Below are 26,486 nucleotides of genomic sequence, written 5' to 3'. Positions count from 1 at the left end.
AGGTATATTCCAGGTATAGAAAAGAGTCATTACAAAGGCATGGATGTAGGAGTGTCACACCTGCAGAACAGTACATAGCCAGAGTATCTGGATTGCAAAATGTGTGGATGGGAGTAAAGTGTAAGAAAAGCAGAAAGATAGTAAGGGGCCAGATTGTGAAGAGATTTAAGTACCAAACTGAGGAGTTTATATTTGATTTGAAAAGACACAGGAGACCTTGATGGAGTTTACTGAGCAGGGAAATGGCAAAGTCAGTTGTCATTCAGTCAGTTTTCAGTTTTGTCTGACTCTTCAGACATTTGGGGTTTTCTTGGCAAAAATACTGTAGTGCTTTACCATTTCCTTCTTCAGCTCATTTTACAGATGAGGAAACTGAGGCAAACAGGATTAAGTGACTTGCCCAGGATCCCACAGCTAGTGTGTCTGTAGCTGGATTTGAACCCATGCCTGGCATTCTCTTCACTAAGTCATCAAGTCACTGGCAGCTATGTGAAAGATTGATTAAAAATGAAAAGAGGCTAGAGCAAGAGAGACCAATTAGTAGGCTATTATAATAAGCCATATAAAACTGGTGATGAGGGTCTATACTAAAGTGGTAACTGTGTGAATGGAGAGCAAGAGACATATTTGAGAGTTGATGGCAATATGAATGACAAACTGGATGAATGAAGTGAGTGAATGTGAGAAGCTAAGAATAAAACCAATGTTTTATACCTGGGTACCAGGAAGGATGATAATGACCTTTAAAGTTAACAGAGAAATTTAAAAATAGATGTGGGTGGGTAGGAGAGAGATAATAAGTTCTACTTTGGATTTGTCAAGTTTTAGATGCCTTGGAAGGACCTAATTTGAGGTCTACAATAAACAGTTTATATTGTGGAACTGAAGCTTAAAAGAGAAAGATCCATATACATGCATACACACATATAAAATATATTTACATATATATGTCATCTGTAGAGAGGTGAACTTTTTGGAACTGATGAGTTCACCAAGTGACATGATAAAAAGAAAAAAGAAAAAAAGTGCTTAGGACAGAGCCTTGGGGGACACCCACAGTTAGTGAATGTGACAATGATGAATCAGAAAAGAAGACTGAGAAATAGTAATGAGACAAGAAAGAGAGGAAAAAGGAGAAAACATTATCATGAAAAAACAGAGCAAAGAATGTATAAGAGAAGAATATAGTCAGTGATGTGGGTGTTGCAGAAAGGTCACGAAAGATGAAGAGTTAAATTTGGGAGTTAAAAGATCATTTCCATCTTTGGTGAGAGTAGATGACAAAATAGAAGGTCAAGGAGATTAAATGGACATATATGATCATAATCCATAGATCTGAGTTGGAATGAACAAAAAAGGTCACTAGTTCAATCTTTTATTTTACCAATGAACTGAGGTACAATGCAATGTTCAATAATGCCTGTCATTATTTGGGAAATTGCCAAAGAAATAGCAATATGTTAATAAAATGGAATAGTATTATATCAAAAGAAACTATGCATGTGAAGAATTCAAGAACTAAAGGAAGATTTTTATATGCACAAGGAAGCAAAACAGAATCAGGAAAACCCTCTACACAAAAATGTAAATAGAAACAAGAACAAAAAAAAATCAGCATTGTACATGTAATTATAGCCACTAAACAAGGCTCTGGAGAAGAGAGGAAGAAATTTGCTTCCTGTCCTTCTTTGCAGAAGTTGACAGTGAAGAGTATAGAACATTGCATATGCTGCCAGATTAGATTGATTTATTGTCTTTGTTGACCTTTTGATCCATGATCTCTTACCTGTTTTGTCTTTAAACCTACATTCCACTAGCATTCTACTAAATTTCAAGGAAGTAAACTCATCTACAATAAAATAACACAATGGTAGTGTAGTATTGGTTAACTTACTGGATAATACACTTAGGCTTAAGAAAGGAGCAAAAGGACTTAAACTATGAGTGAGAAGTGATTTATCAAAGTCACATAGAGTATAAAGAGCAGAGTCTAGAACTTATATTCTTTGATTCCAGGTCTAGAATTCTTCTACTATTTCAATGAAACCTTGATTTCTTCACAGTGGACATAACTCAATGCACATTTGAACCCATTCAGAATCTATATAATAGATTTAGAGATGGAAGAACTTAGACATCACTGAGTACAATCACTTAATTTTGTAGATAAAGAAACTGAGACTCAAAAAATTCAATCCAATTCACTCCTCCCATCTTAAAATGAGGAAAATTGGGGCCAAGAAAGTAAAATGACTTGCTTAAGGTCACACAGGCTGGATCTAACTCCAAAGGTATCAGCTCCCAGAATTCATCCTTATGCCATTTTTGTCTCTTTCTCTTCATAACTCCTTCATAGGAAATCAACATGATGTCCCAGAATACTTCCTCTGATTTCTCTTATTTGTTTCATATAACCATATTTACTGATCTTAGACCTGACCATGACTCTTTAATACTTACAGTAAATCTTTCCAGTCCTGTGGCTCCTGCATTTCCAACAAATATGCCTGAACTGGATTCAAATCTCAAGGCTTGTGGTGACCTCAGAAACTGAACTCGGTTATATTCTTCACAGTCTATAAGAAGAATTACATCATGTCCTTCAATGATAATTGTAAACCTATTCCATTTATTAGTCATTACTGGAACTTTAAATGAGGCAGCCTCTTGGGAAACATGGGAACCAGGCTCCGTATAATACAGTATTATTCTCTGAGTGCCATCTTGAATTTGTGAGAGCCTCAGTCCCAGGTAAATAATTTTCTGAAATGCATCTGTTATTGCAAATAATACACCTCCATGGTTACTATCAGGCTTTATGGTCACACTGATCGCGAAATCACGGTAGAATGTCTCAGGAATTAAAGTTCTTGTTGGTCGGCCAATGTTAGCACCTGGTGCAAAACTATAAGCTGGAAAGCCTCCATATCCAGTGATGAAGGAGACAGATGAGGGCAGTGGGACTCCAATTAGCTCCGTGAGATCGAGGTGCCCCTTTGATCCTTGTTCTGTGGTATGAGAGAGAAAGAAAAGATTATTTATTACAAATATATTTTACTATACAGGAAAAGAATTCTGGAGATAGTCTGCAATAGTGGATAGAAAACTAAGTTTGTGGTCAGGAAAAACCAATTTCAAATCCTGCCACTGACATATTCTAGTTTAGGAATCCTGGGCAAGTTGCTTAATCTCTTTGTATATCAGGATTCACTACTACAGCATGGATGGGTTTTAGTCACTATATTAAGGATGTTCCCCATTTTGATAAAATTGCCAATCATTTCAATCAATCAAAAAAAATTATTAAGCTTATATTATAAACCAAGCACTGTGAGTTAAATGAAGGCAGAAGGATAGTTTGAGGTCAGATTTTGAAGGGTTTTAAAAGTTAAATGGGGTATATATTTTATCCTAGAGGCAACAGAGATTCATTATAGTTTACAAAGTCGAGGGCTGATATAATCTGATTAGTGATTAAGGTCACTTTGGCAACTATTTATCTGTGGGATTTTTTTTGTAAAATATTTTTTCTGCATCTATTGTTCTAGTCATATGATTAGTTTAGTTATTGATATACTCAATTATGCCAATAGTTTTCCTGATATTAAACCAGTCCTGCATTTCTGGTATAAATCCCATTTGGTCATAGTGTATTATCCTGCTGTTAATTACTGAAATCTCTTTGCTAATTTTTTTTGCAGCAATATTCATTAGGGAAATTGGTCTAATTTTCTTTCTTTGTTTTGACCTTTTCTGATTTAGGTATCAGCACCATAGTGTCATGAAAAAAAATTTGATATTTTTCCAAATAATTTGTTAGTATTGAAATTATTTGTTCTTTAAATGCTTGTTAGAATTCACTTGTAAATCCATCTGGCCCTGAAGATATTTTCTTAGGAATTAATTAATAGCTTGCTCAATTCTTTTGTTAAAATGGGATTTTTTAAAGTAATTTATTTCCACCTCTGCTAATCTGGGCAATCTATTTTTTGTAAATATTCATCCATTTCAGATAGATTATCAGTTTTATTGGCATACAGTTGGGCAAAATAGCTCCTAATTGTTCTGGGCAGCTATATGTGAAGCAAGGAGACCATTTAGGAAGTTACTGAAATAGGTCAAACAAAAGTTGATGGGGACCTGACCTAAGATAATAGTTGTGTGAATAGAGAGAGTCCGATATGAAAAATGTTGTGGAGGGAGAAATTAAAAGATTTGACAAGTTACTGAGCATTCAGGATAAGCGAGAGTGAGCTATTGAGAATAACACTGGAGTTATGAGACTAGCAAATTGGAGAATAATACTGGGTTTTTTTGGGAAAAAAAGGAAGTCTGAAAAAAGAGTTAAGTATGGTAGAGATACAAGTTCTGTTTTAGGTATTTTGTGTTTGAAATTTCCTTGGAATGTCCAGTTTGAAATGTCCAATTGGTAATTAGTGAAGTTAGAATTGAAGTACAGGAGAGAGATGAGTACTGGGTCTATAGATTCATTAGCCATCTGCATAAAGATGATAATTAAACCCATGGGAGCTAATGAAATAAACAAGAGCAAGAGTGTTGAGAGAACATAAAAGAGACTTTCTACTATGCTAGATATTGTATGGTTTACCATACCAGGTAAGAGAGGATACCCTGGACCAGAAATGATTTTTCTAAGCATAATGTCCTTATACTTCTTTGATTTCCATCCCATTTCTGTGACCCATCTCATGGTTTCATGGGTGTGAGCTTAAAGATGGATATGTTTCAATGGAAAGAATAATAGATTTGGAGTCTGAGGTCTGATTTCTGACAGGGCTACTCTTATGACTTTGTGACTTTGGGATGTAATCCCTCTTATCTTCAGTTTCTCATCTATAAAATAAGGAAGTTAATCCAAATAATCTCTCTACTCCCTTCCAGTTATAAATCTAGTACATATCCTTAACTGTAATGGTAAACTAAAATCAGTGTTAAATTGTCAACCATCTATTGTTATAAGTAGCTCATAGAACTGTAACAACTGATATATTAATAGACAATCAAAAAATACATTAAAATCTGACAACATTCAAACTAACCCAACAAATGTACTGACTTATAAAAAAAGTTATTTGTGAAAAGCACTTTCTGCACAGTTATCCAAAGACAGCTTGGCATGGTGGATGGAGGGGCTGACTTCAATGTCAAAAAGATTTGATCTCCAAGGCTGTTTCTGACACTCACTGATTGTGTGAATGTGGGTTAGTCTTTTGTCCTCAGTCACGTTTCTAAAACTCTGTTTTAAGGGTTGCCAATATGTATTAGTGGAGGGGGTATCCATACCAAGAATTCTGCACCTCAATTCCCTTCAATAAAATCAGAGGTGTGATCCAACAACAATAACAACAAAAAGCAATCACAACATAGTTACCAGGAAATAAACGGCTGAAAAGTATACCTAAATAAGAACAGAGTACACCCAGTTTAAAGAGATCCTAGATGGAGAAAAATCCATAATGGCAGATGACACCTAAGAAAATCCAGTTCCATCCGGAATAAATAATTTTTCCATAGTAGATGATGATTCTACTCCAGACATCTGTATCCCAAGGAACAATAATTGAGCACTTTAGGGATGGCATGAGAAGAAGGTGCTATCAGCTGCTTTTTTTTTTTTTTAATAAAGCAAGACAGAAGTTCAATAAAACAAATTTAGGGATATTTTTAAAAATCCAGCAAATGATGTTCTTTATTTGGGGATAATATGAAAAAATCCAAAGCACACACATCAAGAAGTTACTGAGTATTTTGCAAACCTCCTATACTTCTGCAAACATCACCAGGACCTTAGCCATTTATAGGAATTTATACCTGGATGTATGGATTCTATGCATATAAATGTGGTCCTACATGAACAAAGACCTGGGTGTACATCTGTGTGTGTCTGCATATGTGTGGTAGGATTACAGAGCCTTTACACTAATATGTTTATGCAAGTTGATATATTTTCTGAGAATCAGGATTTAATATACATTGACTTTCTCTAATTGTTCCTTTTTTCTGATCATGTATATTTAGCCACATTTTCATAATTTGGAAGTATTCTGAATATAATAAATAATAATTTAGCCCTCTTTGTCAAGTGGAAACCATGGCATCCCTGAGATTTTGAACTCTGAAAATTTCCCCTCTTATCATGACTTCTTATTTGCAAGCTCCTTTTTCCCATATTTTCTAATCAACCCCTGACCTTTAATATTCTCTTACCCATCACTCTTGTTCTGATGACAATTACCTCTCTACTTAGCCCAGACTCTGTGGTCAGTTGTTTTAGTGATTTCTCGGCAGTCATTCTTCAATTCCTTCCTTTCTTAATTCAACCTTGCCTCCTCTACTAAATCGCAAAGCTAGGTAATCTCTAGCTTCTCAATTGTTTACTTTTAATATCAGGTTAGGTTGCTAGAGAAAGGCATTAAAGTATACTGACTTATTCTGTTATAAATTCATGTTTTCCAAAAGATTCTCCCCAATCTTTTGACTCAGTTTTATTGACTCACTAACACATTGTGCATAGTGGTTGTTCCATAGCTTCTCTATCCCTTCAAAACCTCTATTCATTCCCACTGGTTAATGTGCTACCGTGGAAAAAGCCTTTTGCTTAGTGTCACAGGATGTTTCCATACCAACTCTGCCAATTGTTACCTGTGTGACCTTGAAAACCTTAACCTCTTTGAGGTCTGTTTCTTCAGCTGTAAAATGAAGGGTCCTCTAAAGTCTCTCAAGCTTATAAAGTGGCATCTAAAAAAACTCTATATTTATCATTATTTATAGGAATGGAGGATTGGGCACAAGAAGGAGGCACAAATCTAGAGGGTTGGAGGAACTGTGAACCCAAGTAATTTAAAATTAAAGCTCACTTATAAAATGATATAGTAATAAAATAAAACAATGTAGTATCAAATTAAAGCTCACTTTTAGAATAACAGTAAGAGGAAAGGAAATACAATTTCATAATCTTCAACTATGTGAGAAGCACTATGCTAAACACTTTACAAGTATTATCTCCTTTGATTTCAAGATAACCCTGGGAGGGAGTTACTATTATTAACTTCATTTTATAATTGAGAAAATTGAGGCAGACAGAGCCTAAGTGGCCAATCCTAGGTCACACAGCTAGTAAGTATCTAAATTTTAAATTTTAAATCAGAGCTTTCTAACTTTAGTGCTGGAGCTCTACTCATTGTACCAACTACCTGCCTCTGTAGTTATGGAAATCTAAGTTTTTATCCTAGTTTTCTGCTTATTCATCTTTGTGGTGTTGGATAAAACAATTAATTTGAGAGAAAAAATTTTGAGATAAATGCAGAATTTTGCCTATCTAAGGGTTAGCCCTGATTGGGGCACATACTTAATAAGCTTTAGAAGTTGGTAACATTGAAAATGACTGTTTCTTCAAAATACTTCCTGCTCTTGTAAGGTACCTGGCCAAAAGTAGATTAATTATAGTTCTTCTTCAATAAGAATTTTTATTTTAAAGTGGTTTTTCTTCTATGATAGATAACTTTGAAATAATACACCACCTCATCATGATGCAGGGTGAGACCCTGGAGTCTTAAAGTATAAGTCAATGAAATATAGGTTTTGATGAGTTCTATCAAGCTGGCAATACTTCAACTAGAGTTCAAGAAACACTGTATTTTCCATCCAAGGGCCAGCCTAGACAAGGTTGCAGATCTTTTCTAGCCAGTTAAGTTATTAGGTGATGACTTTTTTTTTTTTTACCATAGCAACCCATGAAACTAACACATAGTAGATTCTTTCCAAACATTTGTTTGAGTGATGCATGTTTATTCTTCAAGAAAAATATGTGGAGATAATCAACTGGTGAGAAGTCTATGGCTTCATTTCTAGTGACCTAAATTTGTCCTAGGATACCAGATCCTTAATGGATTTTATGCAATATCCCATTTTATTTGCAATAATGGTGATTCCCTAACTCCTCCCAACTACTCCCAAAAAGTCAGTTTTCAAATTTCACTTAATTCATGCATCAATAGAGAGGAAGATGGATATCATGAAAATCCATTTGCAATTTCAAAAAGAAAAAAAAAAACCTTGAGTGGAAAGAATTGTACTACTTTTATGAAGATGATGTAATTTCCAATTAATAATCTAGAATATGTTAAATAATCAATAATCAATATAAAAAATTAAAAAATAAATAAAATAAAATAAAATAAAAATAAATGAACAGTATCAGAGATTTCTTTGATATGGCAAATGCCTGGATGAGCAAATTTCTTCTATCGGTGTAAATAGTTATCTTTTCTGAAACTTGTCTTTTTAGAGTTGCATGGGGGTTCTATAAAATTAAGCAATTTACCCAGTCACACAGACATTATGTGCCATCATGGGTCTCAAACTCATGTTTTCCTGGTTTCAGGACAGCTCCCACAATGCCAATGGTTGCTAAAGTTTTTGTCTCAGAGATTTCTTAAACAACAAAAAAGTGTTGCAAACCTCCAGAATAATTTAATATACCACTTGTACTATTCCTTAGACTTATTTATTCTTTAATTTACTTAAGTGCTTATAATAACTAAAATAACTCTTGCTCAAAATAATTCCAAATTAGATTTACATTACACAATTAATAATTATAAAAATAAAAATGCACATGCTTGTTTTCACAGAGGAAAAATACATTTGCAACATAATTGGATAGTTATTTATGGGTTTAAATGCTGTTAAAGAATTCTTAGCACAAAGTATTTGTATTATCATTTTGAATCCTGATAATGAATCACAAAATGACAAACACTGCATTACACCCTAGGCAACCACTATCCTAATACAAGATAATCAAATAAAGATGGCGAAATTAACAAAAGAGAGAAAATATGGAATGAATGGATTGAGAGCTGGCCTTGAAGCCAGGAAAACCTGCATTTAAGTCTTTTCTCTGACATATGTGTAACCTTGAAGAAGTCTCTTAACTTCTCATTGTTCTGGGGCAACTTGCAGTTAAGGTGCTAATTTACTTTGGCAGATAGAGTTTCTTTACCTGAAGTTCTCTATACCAATAAAATTACAGGTTCAGAACCTATCCTAAATATAAGACTTCAATATAAAGTAAGGAGGGGCGGCAAGTGAAAAATAAAATGACTGAGGAAACAAAAGTTCTGTCTTTTGAGCATATCCATTTATTAACCATTGAATACTAACAAATTGGGACAGGAACTCCTCAGTTTAGGCTTGGAGCCCTGAATACAGATTTTTATGTATTAAAAAATTAATCAAACTAGGCCCATTAATTAAAAGGAAATAAAACATTAGGTTATCTGAGTTTTAATTGGAGAAAAGATTAGGAACTTTAAAGTGAAGTTCAGAAAAAGCAGCAGCACACTCCCCACAAGTGTTTGTGAACAATCAAGGGAACATAGAAACAATAATGACTGATCAGGAGAAATCAATTTTCAGATAAGACATATGAATTGCTTGAGATGTATAATTATGAGAAAATGCCTTGTATACAACTTTGGTTCTGTCAGGATTTCTGGTCAGAATAAATCAGGTTCTTAGTTAAGCAATAAATAAAGGTAACACAGTTTCCCTGCCATGTTCATTCAAACAATGTAACAAAGTTTTCTCTCGACTCCCATAATTGAATAAAGTTTTCTCACAGGACAGAAATTGGTCTAGACCCCCTATTGAATAGAAAGGGAACTGAGCTAGCTCCAGAATTGAATCACAAGATTAAGTCTATGTGGTTCTTTCAATTCCCATAATTAACTACATGATGTCCTAATTTCCTCAATTCTCTCAAAGAGAGCACTAGCATTTGGGGGGGATCAGAAAAGGCTCCGTGTGAATAGTATCAGAAAGCACTGGCCTATCCCATTATCAATATTATCATCAGAAGAAACTAGTGAAGGGGCCACCTGGAGAAACCTCAAAGACCACCAGTGATCCCCAAGACCACAAAGTGGCAACTCCTGTTCTTAAAAAAAAAATGGCAGATCATTTAGGTGTGGTTCTGGCAAGAAGCAAAAGGAGGAGACAAACAGGAAAACAAAATGACTTCTTTAGGTTTCTTCCAATCCAGCTACCACGTTATAATTCCATGTGGTTGTTATTAAAAACCTCCTAAGGGCACAACAGCCAAGCCAAGTCTTTTCCTGTCCAGCCGGCCACCAGGAGAGCTTTGAGACATTCCCAGACATAAGGACAAGTGTAGGCAGAATAAGGAAAACTTCTTAGGGAATAATTTCCTTGGGCCGTATTTAAAAGCTCCTCCTATCCTGATCTGACTTGTTACTAAGCTTTCTATCTCTTGTACCCCGGCTTTTGCTACCTGCTAATGATTTTCTTTGTATAGACTATAGGATGAATCCCCATAGCAACAGCCTGGATTTGAACTTGACTAAGAACCAGAGGGACCAGAATTTTGTCTCAGTCTCCTGGCTGAGGTGCTGCTTCTAGCCTCCCTGAACTCACATCAGTTAACACCTAAAAGGCTACTCTTTAGCTGTTTTCTCATTGAGAAACTAGACACTTTACAAATAAAAGGAATTTGTTAGAGAAAAAAGGGAAACCTTATTTGTTAACTTATCCATTTGCCATCTTAGCCATCACAGGTTATTTTCCCTAACATTTTTTTTTTGCCCTTGACAACAATCACTGAAACAACAAATCTTTGGCATTCATGGGGGGTTGTCTGTGTGCCAAGAAACTTGCTTGGAATTTAAGCAGAGAATAGAGACTAGGGCTGCTTTGTGTATGATCCTATCTCTTTGGTCACTCAAAAAGACCTCTGTAATGTTGTTGTTCAGTCATTTCAGTTGTGGCCAACTTTTTGTGTCCCTATTTGGGGTTTTCTTGGAAAAGATATTGGAATGGTTTGCCATTTCCTTCTCCATTTCACTTACAGATGAAGAAACTGAGGCAAACAGAGTTAAGTGACTTCCCAGGGTCACAGAGTTAGGAAGTGTCTGAGGTTGGATTTGAATGGAGATTATCCTGACTCCAAGTCTAGAGCTCTATCCTATTCAGTGTACACAGACCAAATAAACTCACATTCTGTCTACTCCTGCCTCAATTGTTTTAGTAGGATAAGAAGACTTATATTCTTTAGTTTACCCCCCTCATTTTACAATTGAGGAAATTAAGGCCTTGATAAGTGAAATGGTTTATCTTAGGACTGTTACACAAATAGTAGGTAGCAGAGTGGGGATTTGGATGTCTTCACTGATCGCTTTACTAGATGTGATCCCTAACTTGATTTTCTATGACCATTTTATTAGATGCTTCCTATGAACTTAATGATTTTCTTATATATTATGTTTATATGTGAACTTGTATTACCATTTTATTCAGTTATAATTTCTTGAGGACAGAGATCCTCTCAAATTTTTTCTTCTAATGTCAGTTTTTCACATAATAGTTATTTTAAAATATTTGTTGCATGATTAGTGAATTCCCCCATTCTGAAGTAATCTCTCCTTCCTATACACTCTCATAATGCTTTATCTATACCTCTCTAGACACTTTTCATATTTGATTCTGTATTGTCATTATTTATGTCTATGTCATATTTTTCCTAATAGACTGTAAGGTACCTAAGGGCAAGAACTATGTGCCTTATGTATTTTTGTATTCTTACTCCCAAGTCCCACGCCTGCCTACCACTGTCTTGAATACTGCCTTATAAGTAGTACTTAATAAAGGCTTAATGAATTAATGAATGCACACTAAATAGTTGGGCATATAGAAGATAAATTGCCATGTGAACACACCTGCTGACTTTTCACTGTAGCAGAGAAAAGCCAATTAAATTCATAGGTGGAATACAGTATGTGGCAAAGAAGCCAACTTTGGTTTATATTATATTCTCCTTCCCAATCCTTGGCATATGCATGGTTGGCTCAGAAGTACCCTATTTGTGCTCTAGGAAACTTGCCCAGTGCTCAGGCAGAGAAAGGAGTCTGGGTCTGGTTTGTGTATACTACTGTCTAACAGCAGATACTAAATCTGGATGTCTCCACTTGCCTACCCACCCTTGTATGACTGTGCAGTATATATACAGCTGTGCTTGACACACATTTCATTTCTTACTTTTCACTGTTATGACTCATAAGTTGATAATGTAATCCTCCATTTTTATTGGATAATTATCATAATTCACCTTTCTGTGATTTGCAAAATGTGCATTTTCCTCATAATTCCACAGTGAATTTGATAGTGCAAAAATTTCTATGCCCATTTATAAATAAGAGTTGAGATCTAGAGAAGTAAAGCAACTTGCCAAGTCAGGACTGGAACCAAAGTCTTCTAACCCCAAATTGAGTGTTCTTTCTATTCTACCAGAACTGGACACAGAGAAAAAGCAGGCATCTAGCTGGATGACTTGAGAAGCACCACAAAATCTCCCTTGTCTAAAATCTTCTCTCTTTTAATTGCTTTGCAAAGTGCCAGACCCTGCCAACATTAGAGACATTCTTTTGGGTTGATGCATTATCTTAAGGAGCATGAGTTCACTGCATTGCTGAATATAGAATGGACAATCAGAAGGGGCTTGCTTGGATCCAAGAATTGCTTTTTCCCAACTTCCCTTCTACAAACAACTTTTTCCTGAAAGGAGAGAATCCATTAGATGCCAATACCCAATTTCAGAACTCAATTCAATATCAGGTGTGTGGAGATAAGTTGGTTAAATTTTTAAAGTTCCTCTAAGAGGAAGATGGAAGTGGAAATTCTTAAGGAATTATATTTAATGTATGACATCATTATATTTTCTGTGGGTTTGTTGTCTGTTTCCTTGGAAACTGAAGGGATAATGATAATAAAGAAATGGCAACTATGAGGAGGCATATTAAGTCAACTTTTCTTTCTCTATAAATGACACCAAATTGAGAAAATAAGTAGAAGGTACTAATTTTTGACTCTTTCTGTGTCTTGTTTCCATGTATCTAACTTTTATTTCCATGGAAATTGTGCCCATAGTCAAACGGCTGTCTCCAGTGTGGGTTCTTCTTCCCTCCAGGTGGCTGAACAATTCAGTATTAGTTTTTTTAATTAATAACTTTTTATTGATAGAACCCATGCCAGGGTAATTTTTTACAGCATTATCCCTTGCATTCACTTCTGTTCCGATTTTTCCCATCCTTCCCTCCACCCCCTCCCCCAGATGGCAAGCAGTCCTTTACATGTTGAATAGGTTACAGTATATCCTAGATACAATATATGTGTGCAGAACAGAACAGTTCTCTTGTTCTCCCTTGAACAGGGAGAATTGGATTCAGAAGGTAAAAATAACCCGGGAAGAAAAACAAAAATGCAAGCAGTTTATATTCATTTCCCAGTGTTCTTTCTTTGGGTGTAGCTGCTTCTGCCCATCTTTGATCAATTGAAACTGAATTAGCTCTCTTTATCGAAGAGATCCACTTCCATCAGAATACATCCTCAAACAGTATCATTGTTGAGGTATATAATGATCTCCTGGTTCTGCTCATTTCACTTAGCATCAGTTCATGTAAGTCTTGCCAGTCCTCTCTGTATTCATCCCGCTGGTCATTCCTTACAGAACAATAATATTCCATAATGTTCATATACCACAATTTATTCAACCATTCTCCAATTGATGGGCATCCTTTCATTTTCCAGCTTCTAGCCACTACAAACAGGGCTTCAGCATTAGGTTGTAAAGTTAATGCATTTTATGGGAGAAACACTGGGGAGAAATTTACATACACTGGGGGAAAATTAGAAAAAAAAATTTTAATGATGCTCTTTTCCTAATTGATTGGACTAATGGTTTATAACAAACTAGATATAATGCTCTCCGGGAAAATGATTCCAACTCATATTAAAATCTATTCATAAATTTACTCAATAAAAATACTTATTAAAGACATATTACATTTTAATCGCTATGAAGGATGCAAGGGCATTTGTCTTCATAGAGCTTAAAATCTAGCTGGGAAATCTATGGTCTCACATGTGTATATATAAATTCATAATGATTTGAGGCAGCTAGATGTATCAGTGGATTGAACACTGAACCTGGAGACATGAGTTCAATTTAGCCAGACACCAGCTGTATGTCAATTAACCTCTTTTTAATATATAATGCTACTTCACCACCACTTTTTAATCCACTATGTTCCTTTTGAATTCAGACATTCAGTCTTTTCATTCATTACATAATAGGCAAGCATCAATGACTCTTACAGTTTATCTGATTGTTAGTTATTCAGTCATCTTCATCTCTTCATTACACAATGGACCATATTGTCCATGATATTTTCTTGACAAAGATACTGATGATCTTTCTGACTCTAGCCCCTGTTTTAGCTATTGTGCTCCCTAGATAGTATTCAACTACATGATTCCTTAAGTGATATACAGCTGCTAAGTGTCTATGGCTAAATTTGAATTCATGTCTTCCTGATTACTCAGCTCTTAATTTAGTGATATGTGTGCTGAGTTTCATAATGCTCAGGGAGACGATATGTTGTTTGGAAGAATAAGGAAGAAAAAAGGTTATCTTGGACCAAGATAAGCATGAGGAGTTTCCCTTAATGAATTCAAGTCCCCCAAATTAACTATATCCCAGGGTCTTGAAATATTATTTAATGTTATTGCTGAGTCTGTCAAAGATCACTGAAAAATCAAGGACTGTACGCAGGTAAGTATTCTAATTTTCAAATTGGGAAAAGGGTGGTGTCTGCAAACTACTGGCCAGTGAATTCAGTCTCAACTCCTGGCAAAATTTTAGGACATGCTATTAAAAGCACAGTTTATGAACATTTAGAGAGGGAAGTGGTGATGTGTACAAGCCAGAATGACTTCATCCATAACAGGTCCTGCCAGACTAAAATTTCTTCCTAACAGTGACTAGATTGGTAGATCATAAAAATCACATGATGTTATCTGCATTTTGTAAAGGGATATGACAAAGTCTCTCATATACTTTTTGGAGATACGATAGATAAAGAGATATATACTAAAAACAGAATATTCAGGAGGATTCTATAGTGATTGAATACTCTGTGCCAAGCACTGGGATGAGTGCAGTCGGATATAAATGTCTTTTCCCAAGAAACTTAAATTCTAATGGTAAAAATGACATATGTGAAGAGAATAGCCAAGAAGGAAATTTGGTCCTAAAGAGATGTTGAATAGGGATACATGGAGATAGATTGATACATTCCATTCACTAACAAAAAAAAGAACTGGATGAAATTTAATTTAATTAGGATAAATTAGGCACATACTTGGATTTTTAAAACATAGTTTCATAAGTACATTAAAACATAGCTTTCATAAGAAGAAATTGAAAAAGTTTACCCTAGAAAAGAGAAGACTCTGGGGGAGGGTTCATGAAAACTATCTTCCAAGAATGAGTAAGGTTATCATGTAGAAGAATGATGAAACTTATTTCACATAATAGAAAAGAATTAGGGACAATGAATAGAGCTGTTAGAAGCAGAATTTGACTCTACACATAAGGAAATTTCAGAAAAAATATCATTCAAGGTCCCTATTTTTTGCCAATTGTGCTACCATTCTCCCAGGTACACAGACTTAATACCTGGAATTGTCTTTGATTCCTCCTACTTCATGAGATCATAGATTCACAGAATTTAGAGTTGAAAAGACTGTAAGGTAGATAGTGCAATCTCCATGTTTTACATATTACCCCACTATGAACCAGAAAGGCTTGGATCCTTAAGGTCACAGAAATAGCAAATAGCAAAACTGAGATTTGAACAAGTACTGTTTGAAGTTGGTCAACAGACTGGTTGGCTTGGTTTATTTCTTAATCAATAGGCATTTAATAAGTGTCTACCTAAATTTTTTATTGTAAAAGGACCATAAGGTCCAGTAAACAATCGTTGCTTTTTCATTAGCAGTTTGGATCTATGGAGGAGAAACTAATATTTTGTTCACATTCAAAAGTATTCTGACAATTGTTAAATGACAAATATAATTATGTTAAATGTTCAGTTCTTTCATTTTTTATTTTATTTTGTTTGTGTTTTCATTTGCAATATATCTAAAATAAAAATATTTTTGGCATGAACTTGCATGTATAATCGATTTTCTCAAGAAGGGGGTAAGTGTAGGAGAGAGGGAAAGAATTTGAAACTCACAATTTAAAAAATATATTAAACTATTTTACATCTAATTTGGAAATATTTAACAAAATAAATAAAAAAATATATTTTAAAAAATGTGTCTGCTAGGTGCTAGTCTCTGTGCTGAGTGCTAAGATCAGGAAGATAAAAGTAGAAGTAGTGTTTAGGCACTCTCCGCTCCCAAACTTATATTGCCCAAGATCATACAAGCTAATAGGTGTTTGAAACAGATTTCCAATTCAGGATTTCCAGACTCCAAATCCACTGTGTCATCTTGGGGCTACTAGACACATGCTGTTATTGTTCAGGTGATTCAGTTATTTCCGCCTCATCATGACCCTATTTGGGGTATTGTTGGCAGAATAATTTGCCATTTCCTTCTCCAGCTCATTTTACAAATGAGAATTTGAGGTAAACAAGTTAAGTGACTTGACCAGGTTCACACAGCTAATAAATGTCTGAGTCCATATTTGAACTTAGGAAGATTGAATCTTCCTGACTCTAGACCCTATACTCTATCTATCTGTTGTAGACATATAGTGGTGCTTAATAAATATTTAATTGACCAATTCTGTCATTAAAATCACAAATGTCTATAAGTTATCCTAATGGTCAAAATAGAGTAAAATGATGATGTAATAATCCACTTGTGAAACTGACTAGGGCCTCAGTTTCCTCACCGGCAAAATTAGGGTATCTCTAAGGCTCCTTCCCAGTTTCAATATAAATTCAATTGTTTGATCAGCTCACATTCCTGATGTCAAGTAAACTAAAATCAGTACATCTTTCCAGTTCAGTCAGATGATGGTTGGACCTAAAGATACTTCTTTCCTCCTCATTAGACATCTTACTGCCATAAAACTGAAGAGCTTTAATGTGTGTAAACTAACACATATTGCTTTTGGATTAAAAGATTTCCCACATAAAGTTCCCTCTTATTAACTCTTACTTATGATGTTCCACCTTCTTTTTTTTCTCCTCCTGAACCTTACTCTTGCCAGCATATGTAATACATGAATAAAACTCTTCTCATGTTGATTTTGTGATTGCAATATTTTGAATTTCTTTTAACCAGTGGAATTGGGGATAAGGTAATTTATCTGCATCTTTCCAGGATAGGTTTATGTAGAGGGCCACAGATAGTGGGGAACCCTGGGTGAAGTATAAGATGCTTTACTCCAATAAAAGGAACCCTTCTGACAGTGTCTGGTTCAGCTCCCCATCACCCCCTAAGGGATCTCGACCTTCCTGAGAAGTCAGGGGGCATGACAACCTGTGTTGTGATTAAAACAGAGTGATACCAAGTGTCAAAAAGACATCTGCACACAATAGCAAGTTGTTTATATGGTCTTGCATGCACAGTATATAGTTAGCATATGTGCAGTGTGCTATAATTATGAAGGGCATTAGGGTATATAAGGCTGAGAGAATTTGGAATAAATGGATTCCATGTTTGACCATCCATATGAGTCCCCTGTTTACTCCTAAGATCAAAGACTCAGGCTGGTACTGAGATCCTCCAGAGAGCTAGTCCAGACCAAAAAGCAGTATTAGGAATCACAGATTATGTTAGTGCTAAAAAGACTTTTAACAGTCATTCTCTACTCTTTGATCATCTCCTCTACACCCCTGACAATCACAATGTTAGCCCCAATAGAAAATACACCCTGGAAATTCAAATTTTTCATCTCCAGATCTTCTACCCAGGGATCCTTTCTGTCTTATTGGTGACTGACTGCCTCTCCAAATTCTTCCCCCTTCCCCCCATTGTCTCTGGAACCATGATCAATTCAATTTTGCCTTTGTCAGTGAATGGGCTGTATCAGTCTACTTCCCTGTGGCCCTACTAAACATTCATTCAAATTTTAGGACCAAATCCCTTACTGGGCTATCACTTCTCTATGTGGGTTGTTTTTCCTATTAGAACTTAAGCTTTTTATGGGAAGGTATTACTTCTGTTTGGTACAGAGTAAGCACTTAATAACTGCCCAATTTAACAGATGAGGAAATTAACACCCAAAAGACAATGTGAGGCAAACAATAGTTTGCCTGAAGGTGAGACTATCTAAAGGTACATTTTTATAAGTGCTTCCTCCCTTGCTTATGCTGCTACCAGTTCCTCTTTACCTCCTCAAACCCTGACCTTGCCACCAAAGCAATGGTGTGCCTCTTCCCCTCTGCCATCACAATTTCAACAAAGGAGAAACATAGGGTATCCCAGAGTGTGCTACCTCTAACACCCAAGCAGTATCCCCATACCTCAGGTGAACCTCCTTTCCTCCAATCTACCTCAAATGAAAATTTTATTTCACCAGACAAGTTTTTTTATTGTGGAAAAAGTAATGCAGCTAGTGGGAGATGCTAGAACTCAGGTTATGCATGAATATGTTGTGTTTTTAGTAAAGCACAAGGAGACCAGCTTTCCTGTAGAGTGGGATAGGGATGCTTGAATGCGAGGAAGAAGATCTTAGTCTTGACATAGTAGGCAATAAGTAGGGAAATATTATGGGTCCTGGAATAATATGTGAATGAAGGAAATATGAGAGCAGTGTTGATTTGGCAACAAGTAATATCCAGGAGAGAAGATAGAGATTGAAGCTGACCAATCTAGAGACAAGGCTAATTCTACATAGGCAAAATTATGAAGTAAACCATTTACCTATTTTCAGTGCCTCTTTCTTGTCATCTTGTGTCCCAGATCTCTCCCACTTCCTCCTTTGGTCTAAAGGTCTTTCTTGTAGGCATTAGAAAAGGTATTCCTTGGAGTTCGAGATGAGTTATTCCTCATAGAATGTTGAGATAGTGGGAAAATGTCTGCTTTGAATTCAAAAGTCTTGGTTTTTAGTCTCAGCTTTGCCACTGGTTGGCCATTGATTAGCAAATTTTTCTTTCAGTTTTCTCAACTCTATAAAGAGTTAAGACTTGGACTTAACTTAGCCTCAAGAGTATTGGACTGAGGTTACCTCTATGTCTGACATTTTATAAGAACCCTTCTGGTTTTAAAATTCTATGTTCTAAGGTCTTTTTCTGCTCTAAGATACTATTTTGTTATTTCCCTTCTAAGTCTAACTGATTCTGTTTTTAGCTTCATTATTTTTCCCAAGAGTACTTACAATATAAAAAGGAATTAAATTAAAAGCCCTCAAAATCCAGAAGTATGAATACTTTTCTAATAGAAGAATCTAAGATACAATAAGGACACTGGGAGCACAGGATTTTTTGGCAAATGAGTCTATCTTAGTACCTCTCAAATTACAATTAAAAAAAAAAGCCTAGAAATAAAGTGGGTATTCATTAGTTGGGCTGAAAAATTTCTTGTTTATGAATGTAGTGAAATATTATTGTGCTATAAGAAACTATAAGTATGATGAATTAAGAGAAACACAGGAAGACATATAAATTGATATTAGTAGTAAGCAGCACAAGGAGAATGCTATACCTTATGATGACAATAATGTGAATCAAACTTATATTGAAAGGTGGCTAAACTCTAATTATTTTTAATGACCAGTATCTCTTGGATCCAGGAAATATATGACAAGAAGGATTTTTCTCTTATAATTTTTTTTTCCACAGAGATTTGGAAGTTTATAGATTCATAGTGTTGCAGACTCACTCACTTTGCTGGTTCATTTTCCTCAGTAGTTTTCTTCTTCATGTCTAAGAGTGTACAGCAGCTGGAGATAATTAATATCACAAGCAAACCAGCTATTTCCTTTTTAGCTAGCCCACACCTTCAGAATGTGGGCAGCACTGCTCTTTTCCAACTCCTCCCTTAGCCCAAGGAATCCTTGCGTCAATGCATCTACTCTGCCCCTCAAACCAGCAGAAGAGTGAATTTTTAAAAGTCAATGGTGAGATTTGGGGAACTGCCCTAAGCTAATTACTCCTCGGGGAAGCATTCTTCTCTTTATGAAGACTTAAGACCACTTAACTATGATTACTCTTTGCTCAAGCTTTATCTGGGATTAATGTTCCAAATTTATGTACTTCTGTTTTTTGCTGCTATTCAGAAGCTTATAAATTATGAATAAATCAAAATTCTCTGAGATTCTTTCTCAAGCTTCCAGCCAGGATAGAAGCCTAGTACTGTACTTAGGACAGATATTCAAATGTTAGCTCCCTTTGTATCTCTGTGTCAATCCTAGACATTCACTTGCTCTGTTTTTTTTTTTTTTTTTCCTTGTTATTTTTGCAGCTCCCTGTTTGCCAAGGAAGTTGGGTATGGCTAGGTGAGAGGGAGAGGTGGATCTTCGTTTGTAAATAAAATGCAATTTAACAAGATTCTTTTAAAAAGTCGGATTTTTATCTAACTGGTCAAAATCCAAATGTCTTTAGCAGAAATAAGAAAGGTAATTATACAGAATTAGAAAACACTTTTGAATTAGTTTACCCCTACTTGGGCAAAGAGAAAGGGAGCAAGGGAAGACCATATTTCACAATCTGATAACTTTTCTTAGATGGAAAGTTGTTAACTACCAGCAGCTCAGAAACTTACCCCTATGTGTTTTCAAGTGTTCCATTCAAGTGTCCACTAAATTTAATCAACATTTATTAAGCTCCTACTATTCTAATTCTATACTATACTAATTCTGGAGATATATTTGTAAGAGATAATCTCTGCAGTCAAGGAAGTGACAATATAATGTGGGGAACAACACAAATATACACAAAGCAAACTATGTAAAGGATAAATAGTAATTTACAGATGGCAGGAATTAGAATTAAAAGGAGCTGGAGATATCTTCCAATAAATGATGGTATTTTATTGGGACTTAAAGGAAGCCAGGGAGATCAACAGATAGACCAGAGAAGAGAGAGCATCATAGACATGGGGGACAATCAGAAAAAATGCCCAGAGCAGAGAGATGAAGTGTCTTGTTCATGATACAGCCATGAGGCTAGTAGTGATTCTGAATGAAAGAGTATGCATAGAAGAGTAAGGTCTAAGAATGGAAAACTAGGAAGGCTTAGGAAGGACTAGGAAGGGCTTTGAATACCAGAGTCTTTTGTATTTGATCTTGGAGGCAAAAGGGAACCCCTAAAATTTGTTGAATAAGGGGGTGATAGGATCACACCTGCATTTTAAGAAAACAAATTCTAATGGCTGAATGGAGGATGAATTGGAGTGAAAAGGAACATGAGGCAGGCCATTGTGAGATACTGAGGGTCTGTACTTGGGTGGACAGCTGAAGTAGTCAGATTCTCAATGCTCAGCTTCCCAGACTCTCAGTGGTTCTCAAACTTTTGTTTTCAGTATCTTTATCCTATTAAAAATTATCGAGGATCTTTCCAAAGCGTCTTTGTTTATCTGGATTATATTTATAGACATTTACCGTATTAGAAATAAAAACTATTTTTGAATTTGTAGACCCTCTAAAAGGGTTTCAGAGATCCCTAGGATTCTCTAGACCATACTTTGAGAACCACTGCTGGAGTCTTATCACAAAACACCTGCTGCAGCTCCGCTTGCAGACTTCCACTCAAAATTCTGCCTTTCTTACCCTTTAACTGCCACTTTACTATCCAAATTCACTGTCCAGCTGTCCAGCCAAATCAGAATTCACAATATTCTGTCCCTTCCAAAATTGAAGGAAAATGTTGGACTATATGTCCCATAATCTCACACAACTTGTCCTTGATGACTTCTCTCTGTCTCCAAAAGCCAATTAATAATGGGGAAGGTTATATTTGTGGGGGTGGGGAGATGTGTGCCAGGCATATCAGGAAAAGAATATGTTGTAAAAAAAAAAAGGCATTAATAAAATGTAAAACACATTCTGACAACTTTTTTTCTTAAAGTGTAGATTTGTCCTTATCACCCCCTCTATTCAATAAATTCCAGTGGCTCCCTATTTTGTTTAGTCATCTCGTCTTTATGACACTATTTGAAGTTTTCTTGGCAAAGATATTAGAGTGGTTTGCCAGCTGATGGACTTAAGTGACTTGCCCAGGATCACACACCTAATAAGTATCTGAGACCAGATTTGAACTCACAAAGATGAGCCTTTTTAACTTCAGCTCTATCCACTACACTACCTAATTGCCCTATTACTTCAAATCAAATATAAAATTATTTGTTAGATTATCAAACCACTTCTCAACTTCTTTTCATCTTTTCAATCTCCTTAAATTTTATACCCCTCCACATACTCTAAGATCCGGTGATACTGGCCTTCTTGAGATTTGTGTGGACATTATTTCCTGAACGTCTTTTCACTCTATCCCTCTACCATGATGCATTCTCTTCTTACCTCTGTTTCCTGGCTTCTTTAAATATTTGGGTCAAATCCCATTCTCTGTAGGACACCTTCACACATTTTTGCCAGTGCCTTGTCCCTGAAATTACCTTCCATTTTTATGATATATATACATGTGTGTGTACAGATCTTGTTGGTACAATATTTTTTGCATGTCATACACAGGGTTCATATTTTTGCTTTATATCCCTAGTGCTTAGTTGCATGTGCCTGTTCACACAGTAAGTGATAAATAAATGTTTATTGATTGACTGACTTCATAGATAGTCATTTACTCATAAGGTAGATAGAGTATGACCAAAGAGTCATTCTAAATAACACCTTCTTTCAAAAATGGTATCATATGAAAAGTAGAACATTAAGCTATAAAATGGATTGTGGTTTCAGCCATTTGGAACACAACTGTAATTTGATGTAATAGGTACATACATATAGTCAATTCTCAACATTCCCATGTTTAATTTTTGTGACTTCAAGCATTCTCATGATTTTATTAGTAACCTCATTTCATTTTCATATTGGCAACCAAAGCTATGCACAGTAGGGAAAAAAAAGAGAGACATAATATGCACAAATTTATGGAGTAGTTTTTGTCCTACTAGCAGCTTCACTGGTCTTGTTCTTTCTACTATTGTAAAAAGCTCCTCAAGCATTCATGGCATATTTTCATTGTTTGTTTCATTGTTTGCCTTTTAACTTCAAGTTTTGTGTCACAAATATTCCAGCGAGGCATAGTGCAAATCTTTTGGGCTTTGAGCCCAAGTGTGGAAAGCCAGTATGGATAGTGAGAAGATAAAAGTATTAGATAAACTTCATGCAGGAATGTCTGTAAATAATGAATTGATAGTTTGTATATATATATATTTATGTCTCTGTAGATTTCACATGTTATGATGCATGAATATTGTCTGAAATTAATTTTGTTTTTTAATTGAGATGTTAGCACAAAAGATCACAGAATTCTAGGGATATATATATATATATAATATATATAATGATAAAAATGTTTTGCATGTTACCAATTTTATTTTGTGTACTGCATTTTGTGGACTAATTCAGGGTTACTGTATTAAGAAAAATGCATATTGTTAGAATTAATACTCTATTACAAAGAATAATATGAAGAAAAAATATTTTCAGGAATATGTAGCTAAAGATAACAATTTTTGTGATCATGAGACTAACTCTTGTCCCCATTTTATATAGTTTCAACATTATATTTATATTCTTGATTTTAGCATCATTTTCTAGGAACATTATCACCATGAAAGCTGAAGATTAGCTGTATCTGACATATTCTGCCCAGAGATTTTCTCAAAGATTTCTACTGTGCTTCTACTGTGTTTCACAATATTATATCTGAAGTAAAAGACTCAAACTGAGTATACATAATATATTTTCTCTCTCCCTTAACTTGCCTGCTGAGGAGGTATTATTTTGCATATTTGTAACAGAAGGGCCACCAGGGAGTTGGAATAGCAACTGTCTTTCCCATCAAAATCGCAAATAAACTCCAAAGCTACACCTGGGTTGCATTTTCATGAAAGAACTTATTCTCTAAACCACACACAGGACAACATTTTTCTTCATGTTGACTTCTAGTTGCTCCTTTACTCTCTAGGTTTTCATGCATATGTATATACATCATAGAAATTTACTTCACTGCCTATGATGGTCAATGAAGTTACTGTTTGAAATCTATTGGTCTAGATTTGTGTATGTAAAAGGATGTTTTTCTATGTGGCTGCCTGTGAAAAATACCTGCTATGTTCTAACAATATGTTATTTCTGCAGTTATCCATCTAGCCTAAAGGGCAATCAATCAGGAGATGTCTTGGACATTTTAACAGGGCTGGTGGCTAAGGGACCAAGGTAATTGACATTATTGAAATCTACAGAGGGTCCACTCAAATTGGCTTAATGCTTTAACAAAAAAAGAAAGTATAGCAGATTCCAGACCTAATACAAACCCTTCATATCACTCACATGAGTTACTTCCAGAGACTCTTACCCATTTTCCCTGTCTCCAGTTTCTCACTTTGCCTCTGTTCCAGATTCTTCAGTGGCACCCTATTACCTCTCAAGTTAAGGTAAAAATCCTTAAACTGCCATTCAAGGCTCTCTCTAACCTTTCAATTTTATCTTATTCTTCTCCCCTCAAAAGTTCAAACCAACCCGGACTATTCACTATACATTTCTTTGTTTTATTGCCTTTCTGTCTTTGCTTGTGCTCTTTCTAGAGATTAAAATGTTTTTCTCCCTTTCCAGTCTCTGTTGAAACCTTACATGATACTTCAAAATCTAGCTAAAAATATCCTCCCTCCATGAAGGATTTACTGACCTTCCCAGTCAAAAATTACCATTCTCCCCCCTTTGGCCTTCAGAAAACATTGATTGTCTCTCATGATATTTTATTATACATTATGATTGTTTTCTAGATGTGTCATTAATGTGTCTTATAAACTCAATAAGACTATCATTTAATTATTGCATTTTCTCCAGTGCCTAGAAGAGCGACAATGTGCTCATTACTATTACCACCTCCTAGTTCCTCTCTCTGCTCCCCTGCTCAAGCCTTTTTTGTAAAATAAACGCAAATAATTCCTTCACCTACTTCTTTCATGTCCCAGTCTTCTCACTAATTCCACTCAATTCTGGAAGCATTTCTACTTATTTAAGACTGCCCTAAGATATGATGCCAAAAAAAAGAACATAGTTCTCCTGATATGCCCTAGCCACAGTGATCTATACCTCACTATATACCTCTCTTAATATAACTTAACATCATTTTTAGCATTTATGGATGTCATGGGATACTGTTGACTTTAGCTCATGGACAGTCTTCTTTTCATTTTCCTTGACATTTATTGTCACTCTGGGCATCAACGCTATTAAAAATATTCTTGTAAAACATTGCCATTATTTTATACTCATTCCCAATCTTATAACCATTTCCCAATCTCTTTTATATATTAGTCTCAGTCAATTGATGAATTCCCTATGCAACCATATTTATCTTTTAAGACAGTTCATCCTCTATTTTCTCACAAGAATTATTTGTATTTATGTTGTCAGTATTTTATGCTTGATACCACCCCATCTTTCTTGAGCTGATTTTCCTTATAGTATTTTGTGCAAGAAATCTACCTATTCTTTTCCCAAGCTCTTTGTAATCTATTTCTTCTCAACGTTTAGAGTATATGCATTACCTTTCTCCTTTCCTTATTTCTAAGATAAATGAAACATTCTAAGATAAAGCAGGATTTTCCAAGGTTCCAATCATTTTGAAAATTCATTTTCTTTTAACAGATATGAATATGTACCTCACCAAAAAAAGTGTATATTAAATGTAACAGAATTACCTTGCTTATTTTTAAACTTCTGAACTTTCTTTTGCTTTCTTCTCTTTATTTTTAAATGTTTCATTAATATTTTCTTCTATCTTTTTATTCTTATCACTACCCACCCATTCTTATTGAACCCACACACATACACAACTTGGAACTAAACTAAAACTATAAACTTGGATCTAATTCCAAAATGCTTTACAGAATGGCTGAAACAATTTACAGCTCTACCAGCAGGGTTTGATTATGCCGGTTCTCCCACAGCCCTTCCAAAAATAATCACTCTCTTTTTTTGTCATCTTTAGCCATCTGATGGGTGTGAGGTAGAAATTCAAAATTACTTCAATTTGTATTTCTCTTATTACTAGTCATTTGAAGCATTCTTATGTGGTTTTGGATAGCTTTCATTTTTTCATTTTAAAAAATACTTATATCATTGACCAAAAATTTATCTGGGGGAATAGCTCTAGTTCTTATATATTTATATTTAACATACAATTGCCCTAACTAAATATTTATTATATCAAACTTTCATCAGAAAAAGATTTGTAAATATTTCTCAGGTTTGCTGCTTCCTTTTTAAAATTTTAACTACATTGATTTTTACGTGAAAGTTTTTTAATATTATATAATTAAAGTTGTTATTTATTCTTTTGTGATCATTTTTATCTTTTGTTAAAATTTTTCCCCCTTTCTATTGTTATGAAAGGTATTTTCTCTTTTCTTCTAATTTATTTATAATGTTTAAAGGATGTTTCTGTTGAAAGTTTATCATGACC

At 35.1% G+C, this 26,486-nt stretch overlaps 1 protein-coding gene across 1 annotated transcript in view; it reads right to left on the bottom strand.

Moving 5' to 3' along the window:
• Nucleotides 1-26,486, bottom strand: part of COL15A1 (collagen type XV alpha 1 chain) — a 196,182-nt gene that overhangs the window by 122,549 nt on the left and 47,147 nt on the right. Inside the window, exon 3 of the mRNA XM_051966718.1 lies at nucleotides 2,461-3,008. Coding sequence (XP_051822678.1) covers nucleotides 2,461-3,008 — 548 coding nt within the window. The remainder of the gene's footprint in view (nucleotides 1-2,460; nucleotides 3,009-26,486) is intronic.

This window comes from Antechinus flavipes, chromosome 1 (genome assembly GCF_016432865.1).
Source record: "Antechinus flavipes isolate AdamAnt ecotype Samford, QLD, Australia chromosome 1, AdamAnt_v2, whole genome shotgun sequence".
Lineage (NCBI taxonomy): Eukaryota > Metazoa > Chordata > Mammalia > Dasyuromorphia > Dasyuridae > Antechinus > Antechinus flavipes.
Note: the sequence above shows the minus strand (reverse complement) of the source record. Positions and strands in the feature narration are given on the sequence as shown.